Source organism: Oncorhynchus tshawytscha, linkage group LG08 (assembly GCF_018296145.1).
Source record: "Oncorhynchus tshawytscha isolate Ot180627B linkage group LG08, Otsh_v2.0, whole genome shotgun sequence".
NCBI classification, from domain to species: Eukaryota; Metazoa; Chordata; class Actinopteri; order Salmoniformes; family Salmonidae; genus Oncorhynchus; species Oncorhynchus tshawytscha.
In genome coordinates, this window is record NC_056436.1 from 27,503,234 (window position 1) to 27,523,508 (window position 20,275).

The following is a 20,275-nucleotide window of genomic DNA, read 5'->3' on the forward strand; positions in this document are numbered from 1 at the left end:
TTCACATTCCAGCAGGACAATGACCCTAAGTATACTGCTAAAGCAACACTCAAGTGGTTTAAGGGAAAACATTTAAATGTCTTGGAATGGCCTAGTCAAAGCCCAGACCTCAATCCAATTGAGGATCTGTGGTATGACTAAAAGATTGCTGTACACCAGCGGAACCCATCCGACTTGAAGGAGCTGGAGCAGTTTTGTCTTGATGAATGGGCAAAAATCTCAGTGGCTAGATGTGCCAAGCTTACAGAGACATACCCCAAGAGACTTGCAGCTGTAATTGCTGCAAAAGGTGGCTCTACAAAGTATTGTCTTTGGGGAGGTGAATAGTTATGCACGCTCAAGTTTTCCATTTAAAAAAAAACGTATTTCTTGTTTGTTTCACAATAAAACATATTTTGCATCTTCAAAGTGGTAGGCATGTTGTGTAAATCAAATGACACAAACCCCTAAAAATATATTTTAATTCCAGGTTGTAAGAAAACAAAATAGGAAGGGGGTGAATACTTTCACAAGGCACTGTACACATCAGCAACCACAGCTAATGAAGTAACTGAAACCCTTAAAGACTAGAGTCTGTTTTGAAATGGGTTGACAGTAATATACTGATCCTGAACATCTCTAAAACTAAGAGCATTGCATTTGGTACAAATCATTCCTTAAGTTCTGGACCTCAGCTGAATCTGGTAATGAATGGTGTGGCTATTGAACAAGCTTAGAGGTTCAATTACTTGGCATTATTTTAGATTGTAACCTGTCATGGTCAAAACATATAGATTAAATGGTTGTAAAGATGGGGAGATGTCTGTCCGTAATAAAGACTTGCTTTGCTTTTTTGACACCACACTCCAAACTGCAAGTTCTCCAGGCTCTAATCTTGATTATTGTCCAGGCATGGTCCAGTGCTGCAAGGAAATACCTAGTTAGCTGCTGCTGGCCCAGAACAGAGCAGCATGTCTTGCTCTTCATTGTAATCAGAGGGCTGATATAAATACTATGCATGCCAGTCTCTCTTGGCTAAGAGTTGAGGAGAGAATGACTGCATCACTTCTTTTTATAAGAAACATTAATGTGTTGGAAATCCCAAATTGTTTGCAAAGTCAACTTACACACAGCCCTGACACACACACTTATCCCACCATACATGCCACCATGGGTATTTTCACAGTCCCCAAATCCAGAACAAATTCAAGAAAGCATACAGTATTATATAGAGCCCTTATTGCGTGGAACTTCCTTCCATCTCATATTGTTCAAATAAACAGCAAACCTGGTTTTAAAAAAAGAAGATAAAGCAACACCTCACGGCACAACGCCTCTCCCCTATTTGACCTAGATAGTTTGTGTGTATGCATTGATATATAGGCCTCCGTGTGCCTTTAAAAAAAATGTATGTAGCTCTGTAGTCCTTGAGCTGTTCTTGTCTATTCTATTGATGTTCTGTATTATGTCATGTTTTGTGTGGACCCCAGGAAGAGTAGCTGCTGCTTTTGCAACAGCTAATAGGATCCTAATAAAATACCAAATCTCTATGTTGTCCCTGCACACTGCCTTGTGGAGGGCTGTCCAGCCCCGGTTACACCTCTGGTTCACTGTGGCACCGAATGACAGGATGAGGCTCACCATTTGGGGCTCCCGAGTGGCGCAGTGGTCTAAGGCACTACATCTCAGTGCAAGAGGCGACACTACAGTCCCTGGTTTGAATCCAGGCTGAATCACATCTGACCGTGATTGGAAGTCCCATAGGGCGTAGCACAATTGGCCCGGCGTAGCACAATTGGCCCAGCGTCGTCAGGGTTTTGCCAGGGTAGGCCCGTGATTGTTAAGGTTAAATAAAGGTAAAATAAAAATACATTTAAAAAAATGTCCACGTTCTCCCACTCACACGCTAGAAGGCATCAGAGAACATTGGGTTAGACAGACTGGCAGAAGACACCATGCTTCAGTACTACATATTCCTCAAAGCCATTATCGTACATGCTATAGCCACGTAGGGTGCTGTACCTTTGTATAGGGAAGTCTCTTTGTTCTTGCTGCTGATGTCAGGATCTGGCCCTGCCTGTAGGAGGCATTGCACACATGACAGTTGTTGCATGGAAAATGACAGGAGGAGAGCAGCCTGTTCTTAGAGGGTGCGCTTGTCAACTAATCCTGGTTGTGCTGGAGGGGAAATAATATACACATAAACAAAATGCTTTAACATGCTTTAACATCCAGTCTATAATTCAACCCCAATTTAATTGAGCCCCATTAACAAAGGCAAGGATTTGCATTTAAAGACTGTAAAAATTAAGCTTTCAATGTGTACCTTTCAGCAGTGCCTTGATATATTCAGCTTGGCCACAATATGCAGCCTCATGCAAAGGTATTTATCCTTCTTTGTTCTCTTTCGTCAGGCTGAGTGGTGCAGTCACTGACAGCTCTTTCACAGCTTGAGCATCTCCTCTCTGGATGGCAAACACTGTTGGATCTACATCTCTACAATGAAAAGGGAAGGCAAATGACTTGGAGACAATGCAGAATGTAATTGATGCAGGTTTGTGATACCGAGTTCTCTCATAAATCTAGTTGTTCATGTTTTTAAATAAAGAGTAAGCAAGTCTGTGATTTTATTTTCTAGTGTTTAGATATAATGGAAATAATGTAGGGTCCTTGTAAATCAATAAATATTATAATTAATTATATAAAATATAAATGTTTAATAGACTGAAACAGACCCCACTAATTCAGTCCACGGGGATTGCCCTGCGCTTCACAATTAACAAAATACTCACTCAGCTGACTTGATCGGCAAGTCTTTCTGCCGTTGCCGATCAACGCATTTTTATATTTAACCCTTATTTACCTAGGAAAGTCAATTAACAACAAATTAGTATTTACAATGACTGCCAACCGGCCAAACCCTAGCCCGAACGACGTTGAGGCAATTGTGCGCAGCCCTATGGGACTCCCAATTATGGCCGGTTGTGATACAACCTGGAATCGAATCAGGGTCTAGTGACTGAGATACATTGCCTTAAACCGCTGCGCCACTCGGGAACAACATCGTTGTATACTTTACCTAAAGACGGGTTGCTCTTGTTCCCATCATAAAAAATTGCGATAGATACTCAGAATAAAAAAATCTCATTATTTTAGCGCATCCACACGCGTTGTAGAGGACACGCGGCAGAGCAGCGGTCGAGCAATGACAGCAGCGGGGGGAGGATAGCCAGGGCTCAGCGGTGCATTCTGAGATTATTTTAGGACCGTATTGACATGTGAAGGCACTCCAGCATCCTCCGCCCAAAGATAAAGGCAAATTGCATCAGGATACTTTGGGCATCTGTTCTCCATTACCCCGTTAGTTTTTATTATGACATTTGCAAACAGGCAGGTGTTTTTATATTTTGGTACATTAAAAATAGGTGTTATATTAATTTGACTGGAATTTTCAAATGTAAAAAATGGCCCTGGTTATTTGAACAAAATGATTAACCCAACTCCATTCGGAAAAAAGTCACATTATTGCTTCTTTACCATATAGCATCTGTGCAAAAATGCTGAACAGCATGGAAATCATAACAATATGAGTATAAGTGCCTATTGCCTGTTACCACATGATGCTCTTCAGAGTTTGATGCCTATGGCTGCTGTATATCCCACCATATAGTGAGTGATAGGGGTTCAGGTATTTATTTATATTATCTTGGTTGAAACTATATTAAATAAAATTAAGTTAAACTAACTCCTGCAGAATGTTGGAGATAGTAGAATAGACTCAATTAGACAAGAGAGGGAATAAGAATACATACAGGACATATCTTCTTTGTAAGGACTCACCTTAACATCTTGATGGATGAGGGGATTGTAGGCAGAGTCTGATGGTTAGATATGTCTGCGTTATCTTCAATATTTAGTCTCTGGCATAGTGTTATGGACAGGCTGTCTGGGAAGGTCACATTGGTGGTCACTATATTGCCCTAAACAACTAGGTTATCCAGCCCTTCCCTGTTGTCCTCATAACCGAGTGTTGGTCCTGGAGTTGCAACACAGGGACCTGGATGGAAGTTGAAAGCATGAATGAATTCATCATAAAACAAAATATAGCTCTCAGTCAAACATAGAATTAAGAATTTCCCTTTAAAATCCTGCAGTCATGAAATAAGAAGGGCGAAATGAGAGTGCACAACAAAATTGAGCTGCATCACCTTGATTCATGAAAGAGGTGGCATGCAAAATCAAAGGCAGAAAATGTTAAATCCTGAAACAAATAATGTACACTGTCATAGGTTTTCCACATGTGGAGTAACCTAAGAGCCAGGCACTTCTGTTGGGAGAGAGAACAGCTATCTGTGCTGCCAGACTAGGGAGCAAGTAGCCCCCGCAGTGGTGATGCATGTTTAGCTTTGTTTGGTTCCACTTGATTCCACTGCTCTTATTAAAGGCCTCTCTGCTTTGAGGGCTTACATGGCTATGGCAGTGGTGATGAAGGAGTATTACAATCACACACACAACAGCTTGAATTACAGTCCCTGGTGATATCTATACAACTTTATTGACACATAAGATAATCACTCAGTGATAAGAAAATAAACAGTCAACATCCAGAAATAAGATTAGCTCTGCAAAAAGGCAATGTTAAAATGTATTGGGGAACAAAAAAGCCTGCTCCAGTATATAAAACAATTTTTCAGACAAAGTGTAAAACATATTTATAGATAAACATACGTATTATGAAGTTAATGCTGCATTTCTCCATCTTTGAATTCCCAAAGCTCTCTCTGACAGTCTCAGAATAATATTCCTACTTCAGAGCACCCCAAAGCATATCTCCAATATCTGTTATTAGACAATAATACTGGTTAAGGCTGTGGGTTCATTGGTACTGATTGCTATTTCCTGTCTAACTGTCAAGTCTTCACAGTCTAGTAAATGTGTCTTGGTCTGGTCAAGATTCAATTTCATACCATTACATCTTAAAACATGACACCACCACTGTAACCAGCATAATGGTTACTTCTGATGAGGGAGAAAATCCTGGCTTTAAGTTCTAAACGTAATAATTACTGCCTTTCTGATGTATCAACAAATCTCCTTAAAACAGGTTTAGCAACTTGCTCAATTATATTTTCTGAAAATTGCAGAGCATCAGTTGTTGACAGACACTGTTGGAAATGGTTGCGGTGTAGATTATAAACTACCCATTGCAAACCAAAGTGGTATTCAGTTGATACTTTGTTAAATTGAAACTGTAGCCTACTGACTTGGCTGTAATAAAATATTTCATTTTTGGTGTCAAATGAACTCAGCCTGGTCTCACAGACTAGACTTAACACAGTAAACATGAATCCCAAAACATACCTTTGGTATGGTTACATAAGACAGATAGTTACTTAAAGCAAAAATGAAAGAAGGGTGGTTGGTCGGGATGGATGGGTGTATAATGCGAATGTCCAGCAACCCAAAAGGTTGACAGTTTGAATCTCATCACGGACAACTTTAGCACTTTAGGTAATTAGCAACTTTTTGGGTTAGATGGGTGGGTATATAATGATAATGTCTAGCAACACAAAGGTTGCGAGTTTGAATCTCATCACTTACAACTTAGCATTTTAGGTAATTAGCAACTTTAACTACTTACTACTTTTTAGCTATTTTGCAACTACTTAGCATGTTAGCTAATCTAACCCTAACCCTTTTAGCTAACCCTTCCCCGAATCCTAACCTTAACCCCTAGCCTAGCTAACGTTAGCCAGCTAGCTAACATTAGCCACCTAGCTAGAACTCGTAACATATTATACTTTTATCAAATTCGTAACATATTGTACATAGAGTGTTGGACTAAAAACCAAAAGGTTGCTGTATCAAATCCCAGAGCTGACAAGGTAAAAATCTGTCATTTTGCCCCTGAACAAGGCAGTTAACCCACTGTTCCTAGGCCATCATTGAAAATAAGAATTTGTTCTTAACTGACTTAAAGGTAAAACTAAAAAAAAAATATATATATATATATATACACGCATACATACTGCTCAAAAAACACAACACAATGTAACTCCAAGTAAATCACACTTCTGTGAAATCAAACTGTCCACTTAGGAAGCAACACAGATTGACAATACATTTCACATGCTGTTGTGCAAATGGAATAGACAACAGGTGGAAATTATAGGCAATTAGCAAGATACTCCCAATAAAGGAGTGGTTCTGCAAGTGACAACCACAGACCACTTCTCAGTTCCTATGCTTCCTGGCTGATGTTTTGGTCACTTTTGAATGCTGGCGGTGCTTTCACTCTAGTGGTAGCATGAGACGGAGTCTACAACACCACACAAGTGGCTCAGGTAGTGCAGCTCATCCAGGATGAAACATCAATGTGAGCTGTGGCAAGAAGGTTTGCTGTGTCTGTCAGAGTAGTGTCCAGAGCATGGAGGCGCTACCAGGAGACAGGCCAGTACATCAGGAGACGTGGAGGAGGCCGTAGGAGGGCAACAACCCAGCAGCAGGACCGCTACCTCCGCCTTTGTGCAAGGAGGAGCAGGAGGAGCACTGCCAGAGCCCTGCAAAATGACCTCCAGCAGGCCACAAATGTGCATGTGTCTGCTCAAACGGTCAGAAACAGACTCCATGAGGGTGGTATGAGGGCCCGACGTCCACAGGTGGGGGTTGTGCTTACAGCCCAACACCGTGCAGGACGTTTGGCATTTGCCAGAGAACATCAAGATTGGCAAATTCGCCACTGGCACCCTGTGTTCTTCATAGATGAAAGCAGGTTCACACTGAGCACGTGACAGATGTGACAGTCTGGAGACTCCGTGGAGAACGTTCTGCTGCCTGCAACATCCTCCAGCATGACCGGTTTGGCGGTGGGTCAGTCATGGTGTGGTGTGGCATTTCTTTGGGGGGCCGCACAGCCCTCCATGTGCTCACCAGAGGTAGTCTGACTGCCATTAGGTACCGAGATGAGATCCTCAGACTCCTTGTGAGACCATATGCTGGTGCGGTTGGCCCTGGGTTCCTCCTAATGCAAGACAATGCTAGACCTCATGTGGCTGGAGTGTGTCAGCAGTTCCTGCAAGAGGAAGGCATTGATGCTATGGACTGGCCCGCCCGTTCCCCAGACCTGAATCCAATTGAGCACATCTGGGACATCCTGTCTCGCTCCATCCACCATGCCACGTTGCACCACAGACTGTCCAGGAGTTGGCGGATGCTTTAGTCCAGGTCTGGGAGGAGATCCCTCAGGAGACCATCCGCCACCTCATCAGGAGCATGCCCAGGCGCTGTAGGGAGGTCATACAGGCACGTGGAGGCCACACACACTACTGAGCCTCATTTTTACTTGTTTTAAGGACATTACATCAAAGTTGGATCAGCCTGTAGTGTGGTTTTCCACTTTAATTTTGAGTGTGACTCCAAATCCAGACTTCCATGGGTTGATAAATTTGATTTCCATTGATCATTTTTGTGTGATTTTGTTGTCAGCACATTCAACTATGTAAAGAAAAAAGTATTTAATAAGAATATTTCATTCATTCAGATCTAGGATGTGTTATTTTAGTGTTCCCATTATTTTTTTGAGCAGTGTATATATATATAGCCATCACTAGCACATTAGAGGCTGCTGCCCTATATACATATACTTGAAATCACTGGCCACTTTAATAATGTTTACATATTTTGCATTACTCATCTCATATGTATATACTGTATTCTATACTATTCTACTGTATCTTAGTCTATGCCACTCTGACATTGCTCATCCAAAAATGTATATGTTCTTAATTCCATTCTTTTACCTTAGATTATGTGTATTGTTACATATTACTGCACTGTTGGACCTAGAAACACAAGCAATTTCATTACACCTGCAATAACATCTGCTAAACATGTGTATGTGACAAATAACATTTGATTTGGCACATTTGTAACATATTGTACGTTTTGCAAATTCGTAACATATAATACGAAATGGGTAATGGACATCCACAAATTAATACATACCATACAAAATGTAACATATCATACTAAATGGAGTGTCTCGGATTTACATACAGAATAATATGAAATGCTCTGAGGCTAGGTTGATGAACTAGATCCTGGTCTCATCTGGAAAACTCATCTGGAAAACTATCTGAAGTCAATATAGAATCAAGAAAAATGCTGGCACCGATCAAGAGGCTGGATACCTTACAGTTATTGACCATGCATGCAGATATCTATATATAGTACCAGGCAAAAGTTTGGACATGCCTACTAATTCCAGGGTTTTTCTTTATTTTTACTATTTTCTACACTGTAGAATAATAGTGAAGACATTAAAACGATGAAATAACACATATGGAATCATGTAGTAACCAGAAAGGTGTTACAAAAACCAAAATATATTTTATATTTGAGATTCTTTAAAGTAGCCATTTTATATTTTATATTCTTTAAAGTAGCCACCTTGATGACAGCTAGCACACTCTTGGCATTATCTCAACCAGCTTCATGAGGTCACCTGGAATGCATTTCAATTAACAGGTGTGCCTTGTTAAAAGTTCATTTCTGGAATTTCTTTCCTTCTTAATGCGTTTGAGCCAATCAGTTGTGTTGTGTCAAGGTAGGGGTGGTATATAGAAGAGAGCCCTATTTGGTAAAACCCCAAGTTCATATTATGGCAAGAACAAGCAAAGAGAAAAGACAGTCCAAGACAGTTTAAGACATGAAGGTCAGTCAATGCGGAAATGTCAAGAACTTTGAACGTTTCTTCAAGTGCAGTCACAAAAACCACCAAGCCCTATGATGAAATTGACTCTCATGAGGACCGCCACAGGAAAGGAAGACCCAGAATTACCTCTGCTGCAGAGGATAAGTTCATTAGAGTGAACTGCACCTCACAGCGTTCAAGTAACAGACACATCAACTGTTCAGAGGAGACTGCGTGAATCAGTCCTTCATGGTCAAATTGCTGCAAAGAAACCCCTTCTAAAGGACACCCATAAGAAAAAGAGACTTGCATGGGCCATGAAACATGAGCAATGGACATTAGACCGTTGGAAATCTGTACTTTGGTCTGATGAGTCCAACCGTCGTGTCTTTGTGAGACGCAGAGTAAGTAAACAGATTTCTGCATGTGTGGTTCCCACCATGAAGCATGGAGGAGATTTTCTGGTGACACTGTCTGTGATTGATTTAGAATTCAAGACACATTTAACCAGCATGGCTATCACAGCATACTGCAGTGATATGCCATCCCATCTGGTTTGCACTTTAGTGGGACTATAAATGTTTTTTCAACAGGACTATGACGCAAAACAGACCTCCAGGATGTGTAAGGGCTATTTGACCAAGAAGGGGAGTGATGGAGTGCTGCATCAGATGACCTGGCCTCCACAATCACCCGACCCGCAGAGTGAAGGAAAAGCAGCCAACAAGTGCTCAGCACATGTGGGAACTCCTTCAAAGACCGCTGGAAAAGCATTCCAGGTGAAGCTGGTTGAGGGAATGCCAAGAGTGTGCAAAGCTGTCATCAAGGCAAAGGGTGGCTGCTTTGAAGAATCTAAAATATGTTTTGATTTGTTTAATACTTTTTGGGTTACTACATATGTGTTATTTCATAGTGTTGATGTCTTCACTATTATTCTACAATGTAGAAAATAGTAAGAATAAAGAAAAACGCTTTAATGAGAGTTAACTTTAATCACAGTTATTTAAAGCCCTTCTTACATCAGCTAATGTCACAAAGTGCTGTACAGAAACCCAGCCTAAAACCCCAAAACAGAAAGCAATGCAGGTGTAGGAAAAACTCCATAGAAAGGCCTAGAGTAGGTGCATCCAAACTTTTGACAGGTACTGAATTTAAAATCTAATGTATAAGAATGATTCTATTTAGATTGAGACAAAGTTTATGATGTGTTCGCAATGTCAGGCTTAACAATTTATAAAGGCGACTGTCTTTTGTGGAGTACCTTTCAGTTGCTTTCCATCGGTGAATTAGAACGCCTCCCGGGCAGTTGCTATGTCAACCGGGAAACGATCACCTCGCATTCCCTCTCCCCTCCCCCTGGTTCCTCGGCAACATGTAACACAAATTCAGGAGGACACCCAATCCGGAAGACTTTTGTTGCTCTCTTGTTCGTGTGCACGGAAAAATTCTTTCAGGAACACAACAAATGCTGCGTTTTATAATCTTATTGGAGTTCTGTTCACTCTCAAGGATCACTTATTTTCTAAAATAAAAGTTGCAACGCCTAAAAATATGGAGACTCTTCCTTGTATAAATAAAGGTGATCCTCGTCTAAAGCTGAAAGTGGAGAATAGAATGAAAAACATTTTTGTAACGCAATTTGAGGATACTAGGTATGTTTACAATCAACTTTTATAATCTTATGCATTATGCACGATAATTATAGCCCATCTGTTCACCTTCAGTTTTGCTAATCCTTCTGGCCACAATCATTATGTGTTGATAAACTTGAATTGAATAATCATATTTTAGGTCCATGACAATTGGATGCATCATGATTGGCATTTTAATTATATTGCACAATTATGCAGCTCAAGTTTAGTTGTAATGGATGACCAATTTCAGCACTACATTGCCATTAAACGTTTGGATTATATATTTTCCCTGACATAGACAAGAAGATGAAAATGTCAATCACATACCTGTTATAACAGAGGTAAGTAGTCCTAATTAGATTTTATTTGAACACGAAACATAGGCCAGTGTCTTGGTGTAGATATATTTGATGTTAAGTATTCTTGTGACTAGTGATTTCCCATGTAGACCGCTAGCAGAGTCCTGGAGACAGGAGTGAACACATTACAGAGAACCCTCGTCCTGAAGAAGCAGGTGGAGGTGGATGAAGTAGATAGGCAGCTGGCACAGAAACGACAGGAATTCAAAGGCCGCATGCAGGCCCTTGCACAGAGGAAGGCAGAGCTAGAGCTGAAACAGCAGGCGGTGAGTTACATTTAAGGAATAAGTCCCAAGAGGGTGTGGTATATGACCAATATACCACGGCTAAGGGCTGTTCTTCTGCACAACAACGCGGAGTGCTAGGACACAGCCCATAGCTGTGATATATTGGCCATATATTACACTTCCCAGACAAACCGTATTGCTATTATTAACTGGTTACCAATGTACCAATGTAAGAGCAGTAATAATAAAATGTTGTCATACCTGTGGTATACCACGGCTTTCAGCCAATCAGCATTTAGGGCTCGAACCACCTAGTTTATAATACACAATTCACGATGAGCTAAGGCATTTCAAATCCATGGACAGGTGAAATGATACAGATACTGTATAGGCTTAACATAGAACCAAGATATACAGTATTGACCTGCTTATGTGTACGTCATCTCTTGACTCTTTTCTTTGGGTTTATGATCTCACCCAGACTAAAGACAGAGCTAAGAAATTTGAGAAGTTTGTTGAGGACAATGAGGTAAAGCGCCGTCGGGCCCTGAAGAAGTACCAGGCAGCAAGGAAGCAGAACGATCTGAAGCAGAACGAGAAAGAGGAGTTCACTGAACAGCTGGAAAAACTGCAGGCCAGGTGAATGGGAGCTGGTTTTTGGATTGGGAAATTTCTTGCACAAATACTTGTTGGTCCCTCTTCATCTGATATTTTTTCCCCCAATCCCTACAGGCAGCAGTATTTAAAGGACAGGGTGACCAAGTATAAAATGTACGAAGACTACATGATGAAAATGTTAGATTTTCTCCCGGAGAGTAAGTTCATGTTTTTTTGTAGTTGAATATACTGTATTTTCTTAGTTGATTATTTTAGTTGAATCAATACCTAGATCTAGAAAACTATTGGATTGGATTGTTGCCTGCAACAAATAAACATAAAATGACAGTGTTGGTTGTGAGGTACAATACAATAAGTATGTTTGTTTCTTAACCTGCCTGTGAATGCAGATTACCTGGAGTATGGGGCAGATTCCCTGGTGATGCCCATCATTCGGCGCCATGATACCCTGTCCCTCACTCATCAGGACCTGGTGGAGCGCCTGGGCCAGCTGGTGGAAGAGCTGGAGCAGGGCCAGCGCAGCCTGGACAGCCTGAAGCAGGAGCATAACACCAACAAGCTGGTCAGACATTCACGTACAGTACCAATCAAACGTTTGGACACACCTTTTCATTCCAGGTTTTAAAAAAAATATTTTATTTTTGCATTTTCCAATTAAGAACATTCAAAACAAAAGTGAAAAGATATTAGACAACGATAGGACAAAGTGACAGTAACAGACGAGCGTAATTTTTTTTTTTTTTTTAATAATTATATATACAAACATACAATAAGAAAAAAATAATAACGAGACATTGGATCACCTGCCGTAGGCTACATATTATACGTGTGAAACATTATGTGAGGATTATATAGAGATTCAAACAATGAGATGTGGGGGGAGATTCTCCATATAGTCAATAAAAGGTTGCCAAATTCTGTAAAATGTCTAACTTATTCCTCAAGCAGTAAGTGATTTTCTCCAAAGGGATACAACTATTAACTTCCGATAGCCACATTGCAACTGGCAGGGAGGAATCCAATTTCCATTTCAAGGCAATACATTTCTTGGCAATCGCTAGCAATATTTCTGTTAGCTTTATAGTATGGCTTTGCCTAAGATTGGTGTTAGTAAAGTTACCCAGTAGACAGACCTCCGGGTCTAAAGGGAATGCAACCCCGTGAATTGAGGATATGGTATCGCATACCCCCTGCCAGAAACCGTGTAGTTTTGAACACTGCAAAGTGGAATGGAGGAATGTTCCTTCATCTGAGCCACATCTAAAACATAGGGAGGAGATATCTGGGTTGAACTTGTGCAGTCTAGATGGGGTGATATAGAGCTGATGGAGGAAATTAAACTGGATCAGTCTGTATCTGGAGTTCAATGTGGATGTAACACCATCCCTGCATAGGTCACTCCATAGATCCTCATCAAGATCAATACCCAGATCTTTTCCCCATCTAAGTCAGGGTTTATCTAGCCCAGGCAGTGTTATTCCTGACATAAGAGCATCGCATACACGGGAAATGGTCTTGAACAGTGGTTGGTCTGCGTGGCAGAGATGTTCAATAGGTGACATCTTAGGTAGGTTCCATTGTCCCTTAAGAGTCACCCTAATAAAGTTTTGTAGTTGTAGGTAGCTAAAGAAGTCCCTGTTAGGCAAGTGGTATTTCTGTTTCAGCTGATCAAAAGACATAAGAACTCCTTCCTCATAACAATGTCCCAGAAGAGTGATCCCCCTTATCAGACCATAGGATTTTTTATGAATTTATTTCCAAATTATGGTGGAAAATAAATTCATAAAAAATCCTATAATGTGATTTTCTGGATTTTTTTCCTCATTTTGTCTGTCATAGTTGAAGTGTACCTATGATGAAAATTACAGGCCTCTCTCATCTTTTTAAGTGGGAGGACTTGCATAATTGGTGGCTGACTAAATACTGTTTTGCCCCATTGTATATAGCCTATAGATCAGATCAAGGACCCAAGCGACCAAAAGTATGTGGACCAAAAGTCTCGTTCGTCGAACATCTCATTACAAAATCATGGAAATTAATATGGAGTTAGTCCCCCCTTTGCTGCTATAACAGCCTCCACTCTTCTGGGAAGGCTTTCTAATAGATGTTGGAACATTGTTGCGGGGACGTGCTTCCATTCAGCCACAAGAGCTTTAGTGAAGTTGGGAACTGATGTTGGGCGATTAGGCCTGGCTCGCAGGCAGTGTTCCAATTCATCCCAAAGGTGTTTGATGGGGTTGAGGTCATGGCTCTGTGCAGGCCTGTCAAGTTCTTCTACACCGATCTCGATAAACTGTGTCTGTATGGAACTCGCTTTGTGCAGTGGGGCGTTGTCATGCTGAAACAGGAAAGGGCCTTCCCCAAACTGTTACCACAATGTTGGAAGCACATAATCATCTAGAATGTCATTGTATGCTGTAGAGTTAAGATTTCCCTTCACTGGAACTAAGGAGCCTAGCCCAAACCACGAAACACAGCCCCAGACCATTATTCATCCCCCACCAAACTTTACAGTTGTCAATATGCATTGGGGCAGGTAGCGATCTCCTGGCATCTGACAAACCCAGATTTGTCTGTTGGACTACCAGATGGTGATTCATCACTTCAGAGAAGGCATTTCCACTGCTACAAATTCCAATGGTGGCGAGCTTTACTCCAGTCCTGCCGATGCATGGTGATCTTAGGCTTGTGTGTGGCTGTTCGGCAATAGAAACACAATTCTTGAAGCTCCCGACTAATTGTTTGTGCTGACGTTGCTTCGTGAGGAAGTTTGGAACTCGGTAGTGAGTGTTGCAACTGCGCTTCAGCACTTGGTGATTCCATTCTGTGAGCTTGTGTGGCCTACCACTTTGCGGCTGAGCCGTTGCTTCTCCTAGACGTTTCCACTTCACAATAACAGCACTTACTGGGGCAGCTCTAGCAGGGCATAAATTTGACGAACTGACTGGTGGCATCCTATGACAGTGCCACGTTGGAAGTCACTGAGCTCTTCAGTAAGGCCATTCTACTGCCAGTGTTTGTCTATGGAGATTGCATGGCGGTGTGCTCGATTTTATACACCTGTCAGCAACGGGTGTGGCTGAAATAGCCGAATCCACTAATTTGAAGGGATGTCCTCAAACTTTTGTATATGTAGTGTATGTTGAAAACACAAATGCAGATTTTTGAAGACTACGCTCTTATTTATTTTTCAAAGAGAGCTTGCTTTTTTCTAAAATGAATAAATCACATTTTTTCTCACCCATCGGCACACAATACCCCATAATGACAAAGTAAAAACATGTTTTTTGAAATTTTAGCAAATGAATTGATGTCATTTACAGAAGTATTCACACCCAAGTCAATACTTTTTAGAAGCACCTTTGGCAGCGATTACAGCTGTGCGACTTGTTACAGATTATGTGAGTAAAGCACATTTTTACTTCTGAATATATTTAGGCTTGCCATTACAAAGGGGTTGAATACTTGACTCAAGAAATTTCAGCTTTTCATTTTTTATTCATTTAAATTCATAAGGCACTCGCACACCTGAGCAATCTAATTTTCAGGTGCATGGCAACAATTGAACAAGATGAAGGAAAAAGGAAATCGCACACTGCTCTTGATAGTATCACTGATATTTAATTCGCTTACGTATCGATCTCACGGCTCTGACGAAGGTCGATACATAAGCTTATTAAATATCATTAATTTAAATTCTAAAATCCATTTTAAATTCAGCCTGTAACACACCAAAATGTAGAAAAAGTCAAGGGGTGTGAATACTTTTGGAAGGCACTAATTTACTATACACTGAGTATACCAGTGTATAGGAATGCCTTTCTAATATTGAGTTAGAACAGCCTCAATTCATCAGGGCATGGACTCTACAAGGTGTTGAAAGCGTTCTACAGGTATGCTGGCCCATGTTGACTCTAATGCTTCCCACAGTTGTGTCAAGTTGACTGGATGTTCTTTGGGTGGTGGACCATTCTTGATACACACGGGAAATTGTTGAGCATGAAAAACCCAGCACTGTTGCAGTTCTTGACACAAACCGGTGCGCCTGGCGCCTACTACCATATCCGTTCAAAGGCACTTCAATCTTTTGTCTTGCCCATTCACCCTCTGAATGGCACACACACAGTACACAATCCATGTCTCAATTGTCTCAAGGCTTAAAATCCTTAAAATCCTTCTTTAACCAGTCTCCTCTTCATATGATTGAAGTGAATTTAACAAGTGGCATCAATAAGGGATCATAGCTTTCACCTGGATTTACCTGGTCAGTCTGTCATGGAAAGAGCAGGTGTTCTGAATGTTTTGTATAAGGCCTCTGGCATTGTTTAATGTATGCATTTAAAAAAACCTGTGTACTTGGTTATTCACTTTTCTAAATACGCATTTCAAATGTATAATCCAACTTCCGTATATGTTTGTAAAATGTAAAAAGTACAAAAAAATACAATAATATTGTGTCTGCGTAGAGCTTGTAGTAAGCTTTAGACTGTGTGCTCTTCCCTCGTCGGAGGCAGATGATGAACAGGGAGCTGTCTGAACTGCAGACCCAATGGGACAGAGCCAAGGAGAAGAACAACCAGACTGAGATAAAACTGATGATGCACCAAGGCCAGTCCAGAGACCAGGTCTGAGCACCACCACCATTTTACAATAATAACCAATAATAATACCATAATAAACTCCACTCCACCTCTCTCACCTACTAGTCAAGGACCATATCACCTCCACCCTACCTGACACCCTAGACCCACTCCAATTCGCTTACCGCCCAAATAGGTCCACAGACGATGCAATCTCAACCACACTGCACACTGCCCTAACCCATCTGGACAAGAGGAATACCTATGTGAGAATGCTGTTCATCGACTACAGCTCGGCATTTAACACCATAGTGCCCTCCAAGCTCGTCATCAAGCTCGAGACCCTGGGTCTCGACCCTGCCCTGTGCAACTGGGTACGGGACTTCATGACGGGCCGCCCCCAGGTGGTGAGGGTAGGCAACAACATCTCCACCCCGCTGATCCTCAACACTGGGGCCCCACAAGGGTGCGTTCTGAGCCCTCTCCTGTACTCCCTGTTCACCCACGACTGCGTGGCCACGCACGCCTCCAACTCAATCATCAAGTTTGCGGACTACGCAACAGTGGTAGGCTTGATTACCATCAACGACAAGACGGCCTACAGGGAGGAGGTGAGGGCCCTCGGAGTGTGGTGTCAGGAAAATAACCTCACACTCAACGTCAACAAAACTAAGGAGATGATTGTGGACCTCAGGAAACAGCAGAGGGAACACCCCCCTATCCACATCGATGGAACAGTAGTGGAGAGGGTAGTAAGTTTTAAGTTCCTCGGCGTACACATCACAGACAAACTGAATTGGTCCACCCACACAGACAGCATCGTGAAGAAGGCGCAGCAGCGCCTCTTCAACCTCAGGAGGCTGAAGAAATTCGGCTTGTCACCAAAAGCACTCACAAACTTCTACAGATGCACAATCGAGAGCATCCTGTCGGGCTGTATCACCGCCTGGTACGGCAACTGCTCCGCCCACAACCGTAAGGCTCTCCAGAGGGTAGTGAGGTCTGCACAACGCATCACCGGGGGCAAACTACCTGCCCTCCAGGACACCTACACCACCCGATGTCACAGGAAGGCCATAAAGATCATCAAGGACAGCAACCACCCGAGCCACTACCTGTTCACCCCGCTATCATCCAGAAGGCGAGGTCAGTACAGGTGCATCAAAGCTGGGACTGAGAGACTGAAAAACAGCTTCTATCTCAAGGCCATCAGACTGTTAAACAGCCACCACTAACATTGAGTGGCTGCTGCCAACACACTGACTCAACTCCAGCCACTTTAATAATGGGAATTGATGGGAATTGATGTAAAATATATCACTAGCCACTTTAAACAATGCTACCTAATATAATGTTTACATACCCTACATTATTCATCTCATATGTATACGTATAAACTGTACTCTATATCATCTACTGCATCCTTATGTAATACATGTATCACTAGCCACTTTAACTATGCCACTTTGTTTACATACTCATCTCATATGTATATACTGCACTCAATACCATCTACTGTATCTTGCCTATGCCGCTCTGTACCATCACTCATTCATATATCTTTATGTACATATTCTTTATCCCCTTACACTTGTGTCTATAAGGTAGTAGTTTTGGAATTGTTAGCTAGATTACTTGTTGGTTATTACTGCATTGTCGGAACTAGAAGCACAAGCATTTCGCTACACTCGCACTAACATCTGCTAACCATGTGTATGTGACAAATAAAATTTGATTTGATTTGATTTTTTGTCAGGTTGAGGAAGTGGGTTGCCTGCTGTTAGCTGTGAAGAACCTTGCAGAGCAGTGCTACTTACAGCACTATGGGCCTCTGGAAGAGATAGACATGCTGACGATGATGGATATGGTAAAGGTAATGTCTAATTGCATTGTTATTAGTATTTACCTTGAAATTAGTCCCCATTTGTTCTCACATTTAGTTTATATCAAATATTTAATATTTTCTTTCTTCTGAATTCCAGATTTTGTATACTGTAATCATATCTTGTCTCCCCAATCAAGATTGCAACTACCAATTTATTATATTACTTACCATATTTACAGGAATACATTCTGGAGAGGGCAGACATCGAGATGAGAGCAACACGACTGATAGACTCAGGCACCGTATTGACGAGTGCCACAGAGCACAGAAGATCACTCAAAAACATTAACAGTAAAACACAACTGAAGAGCACCAGCAAGACCAGTGGGAGGAGTGGACTGTCTAGTTGATCAATGCCGAATAGACCTTTTGCGAGTTTGTGGAGAAACACACAAATACAACCATGTAAGTGCACGCACGCACATGCATACGGACACAGTAAAGGATGCGAGTGCAATAGAAGTTACTTTCAACTTGTTGTTGTAGTAGTGTTATAATTGTATAGTTCTTTGTGGTGATAAATTAAAGTTGCTGACGAAGGAAATTGCTGTGGTTGTAGTTCCAAAGAAGTTGTACATGCATTTCTCATATAGCCTAATATAAGATTGATGATTTAAATTTGTTAGGATGAATTCAAATATTAATTTGTTTGCTTGATTTATTTCAGAATATTACAAGTTCTCTTTGATATTATGAATATAAACAGTTGAAGATGGGTTGTGGCTGTTGTTTTTTTAAATAGGAAGATTGTGGAGTTAAATTGTAAAACATTTACCAAGTTGAGGGAAGTTCCTATGGTGGTTGTAATCCACCGAAGTTTGAAAATACTACAATAGGAGGCCTACACAGACAAAGCTAGGCCCATTTATGGATATTTCGGGGAGGTTCCTCGAACAAAAATAATCAATGTCCCAAAGATACTGGTAACTAATGTTAACCCTTTTGTCTGTCAATGTACTGTCCCTTTAAACACAAAGCACGTGGCAGTTCTAAATATCCGGTTGTTGTGGTTGGTACTGTTGCTCGAACATTTAATCTATTATGTCTTTCGATGTTACATTTCATTCCACTTTTTATTGCGTACAACAGTTGTATTTTGACACACACTTAGCCTTGAGACAGGATGACAATTTGTGGAAATATGTGTTTCTACTTAGTTAGCCATGTTTATCTTAGTAGCATGCTAACCTAGTCTTTATGAAGGTGGACAGACAAAATTAAAAATCAAATAAAGTTTTATTGGTCACATACACATGGTTAGCAGACGTTAATGGGAGTGTAGCGAAATGCTTGTGCTTCTAGTTCCGACCATGCAGTAATAACTAACAAGTAAATCGAACAATTTCACAACAACTACCTTATACACGCAAGTGTAAAGGAATGAATAAGAATATGTAGTTATGCAGCATACCACCCTGCATACCACTGCTGGCTTGCTTCTAAAGCTAAGCAGGGTTGGTCCTGGTCTGTCCCTGGATGGGAGACCAGATGCTGCTGGAAGTGGTGTTGGAGGGCCAGTAGGAGGCACTCTTTCCTCTGGTCTAAAAAAATAAATAATCCAATGCCCCAGGACACAGCCATGTGTAGCGGGACGTTAAAGGGTGTCCTGACTTTGAGGTCATTAAAGATCCCATGGCATGTATCGTAGGGGTGTTAACCCTGGTGTCCTGGCTAAATTACCAATCTGGCCCTCAAACCATCACGGTCACCTAATAATTCCCAGTTTACAATTGGCTCATTCATCCCCCCTCCTCTCCCATGTAACTATTCCCCAGGTTGTTGCTGCAAATGAGAATGTGTTCTCAGTCAACTTGGTAAAATAATGGATAAATGTAAAAAAAATATATATACAGTGGGGGGAACAAGTATTTGATAACCTGCAAAATCAGCAGTGTTTCCTACTTATGTAGCATGTCTGTAATTTTGATCATAGGTAGAATTCAACTGTGAGAGACGGAATCTAAAACAAAAATCCAGAAAATCACATTGCATGATTTTTAAGTAATTAATTTGCATTTTATTGCATGACATAAGTATTTGATCACCTACCAACCAGTAAGAATTCAGGCTCTCACAGACCTGTTAGTTTTTCTTTAAGAAGCACTCCTGTTCTCCACTCATTACCTGTATTAACTTCACCTGTTTGAACTCGTTACCTGTATAAAAGACACCTGCCCACACACTCAATCAAACAGACTCCAACCTCTCCACAATGGCCAAGACCAGAGAGCTGTGTAAGGACATCAGGGATAAAATTGTAGACCTGCACAAGGCTGGGATGGGCTACAGGACAATAGGCAA

At 41.3% G+C, this 20,275-nt stretch overlaps 1 protein-coding gene and 1 long non-coding RNA gene across 2 annotated transcripts; one reads left to right on the forward strand and one right to left on the reverse strand.

The window, feature by feature from the left end:
• Nucleotides 1-1,457: 1,457 nt before the first annotated feature.
• LOC112257158 lies at nt 1,458-10,065 on the reverse strand. The gene is made up of 4 exons (XR_002954523.2): nt 9,933-10,065; nt 3,820-4,036; nt 2,306-2,475; nt 1,458-2,157 (listed from the first exon to the last, which is right to left on the reverse strand). It is a non-coding gene; the product is annotated as an uncharacterized LOC112257158 (long non-coding RNA).
• On the forward strand, nt 9,799-18,689 carry si:ch1073-416d2.4 (coiled-coil domain-containing protein 42 homolog). Its single transcript, XM_024430717.2, has 9 exons — nt 9,799-10,323; nt 10,604-10,646; nt 10,754-10,930; nt 11,373-11,530; nt 11,624-11,706; nt 11,899-12,071; nt 16,024-16,134; nt 17,846-17,962; nt 18,154-18,689. Exons 1-9 carry the CDS (start codon nt 9,983-9,985, stop codon nt 18,322-18,324), a joined length of 1,374 nt encoding a protein of 457 aa, XP_024286485.2. The 5' UTR covers nt 9,799-9,982; the 3' UTR covers nt 18,325-18,689.
• The last annotated feature ends 1,586 nt before the right edge of the window (nt 18,690-20,275 follow it).

What these genes read in the sequence shown, in the direction of transcription:
- si:ch1073-416d2.4 (XM_024430717.2), top strand. Translation starts at nt 9,983, where the DNA reads ATGTCAACCGGGAAACGATCACCTCGCATTCCCTCTCCCCTCCCCCTG. An exon ending in AAGGCCAGTCCAGAGACCAG is followed by an intron (nt 16,135 to 17,845) that starts GTCTGAGCACCA and finishes ATTTTTTGTCAG; the next exon opens with GTTGAGGAAGTGGGTTGCCT. An exon ending in CGATGATGGATATGGTAAAG is followed by an intron (nt 17,963 to 18,153) that starts GTAATGTCTAAT and finishes CCATATTTACAG; the next exon opens with GAATACATTCTGGAGAGGGC.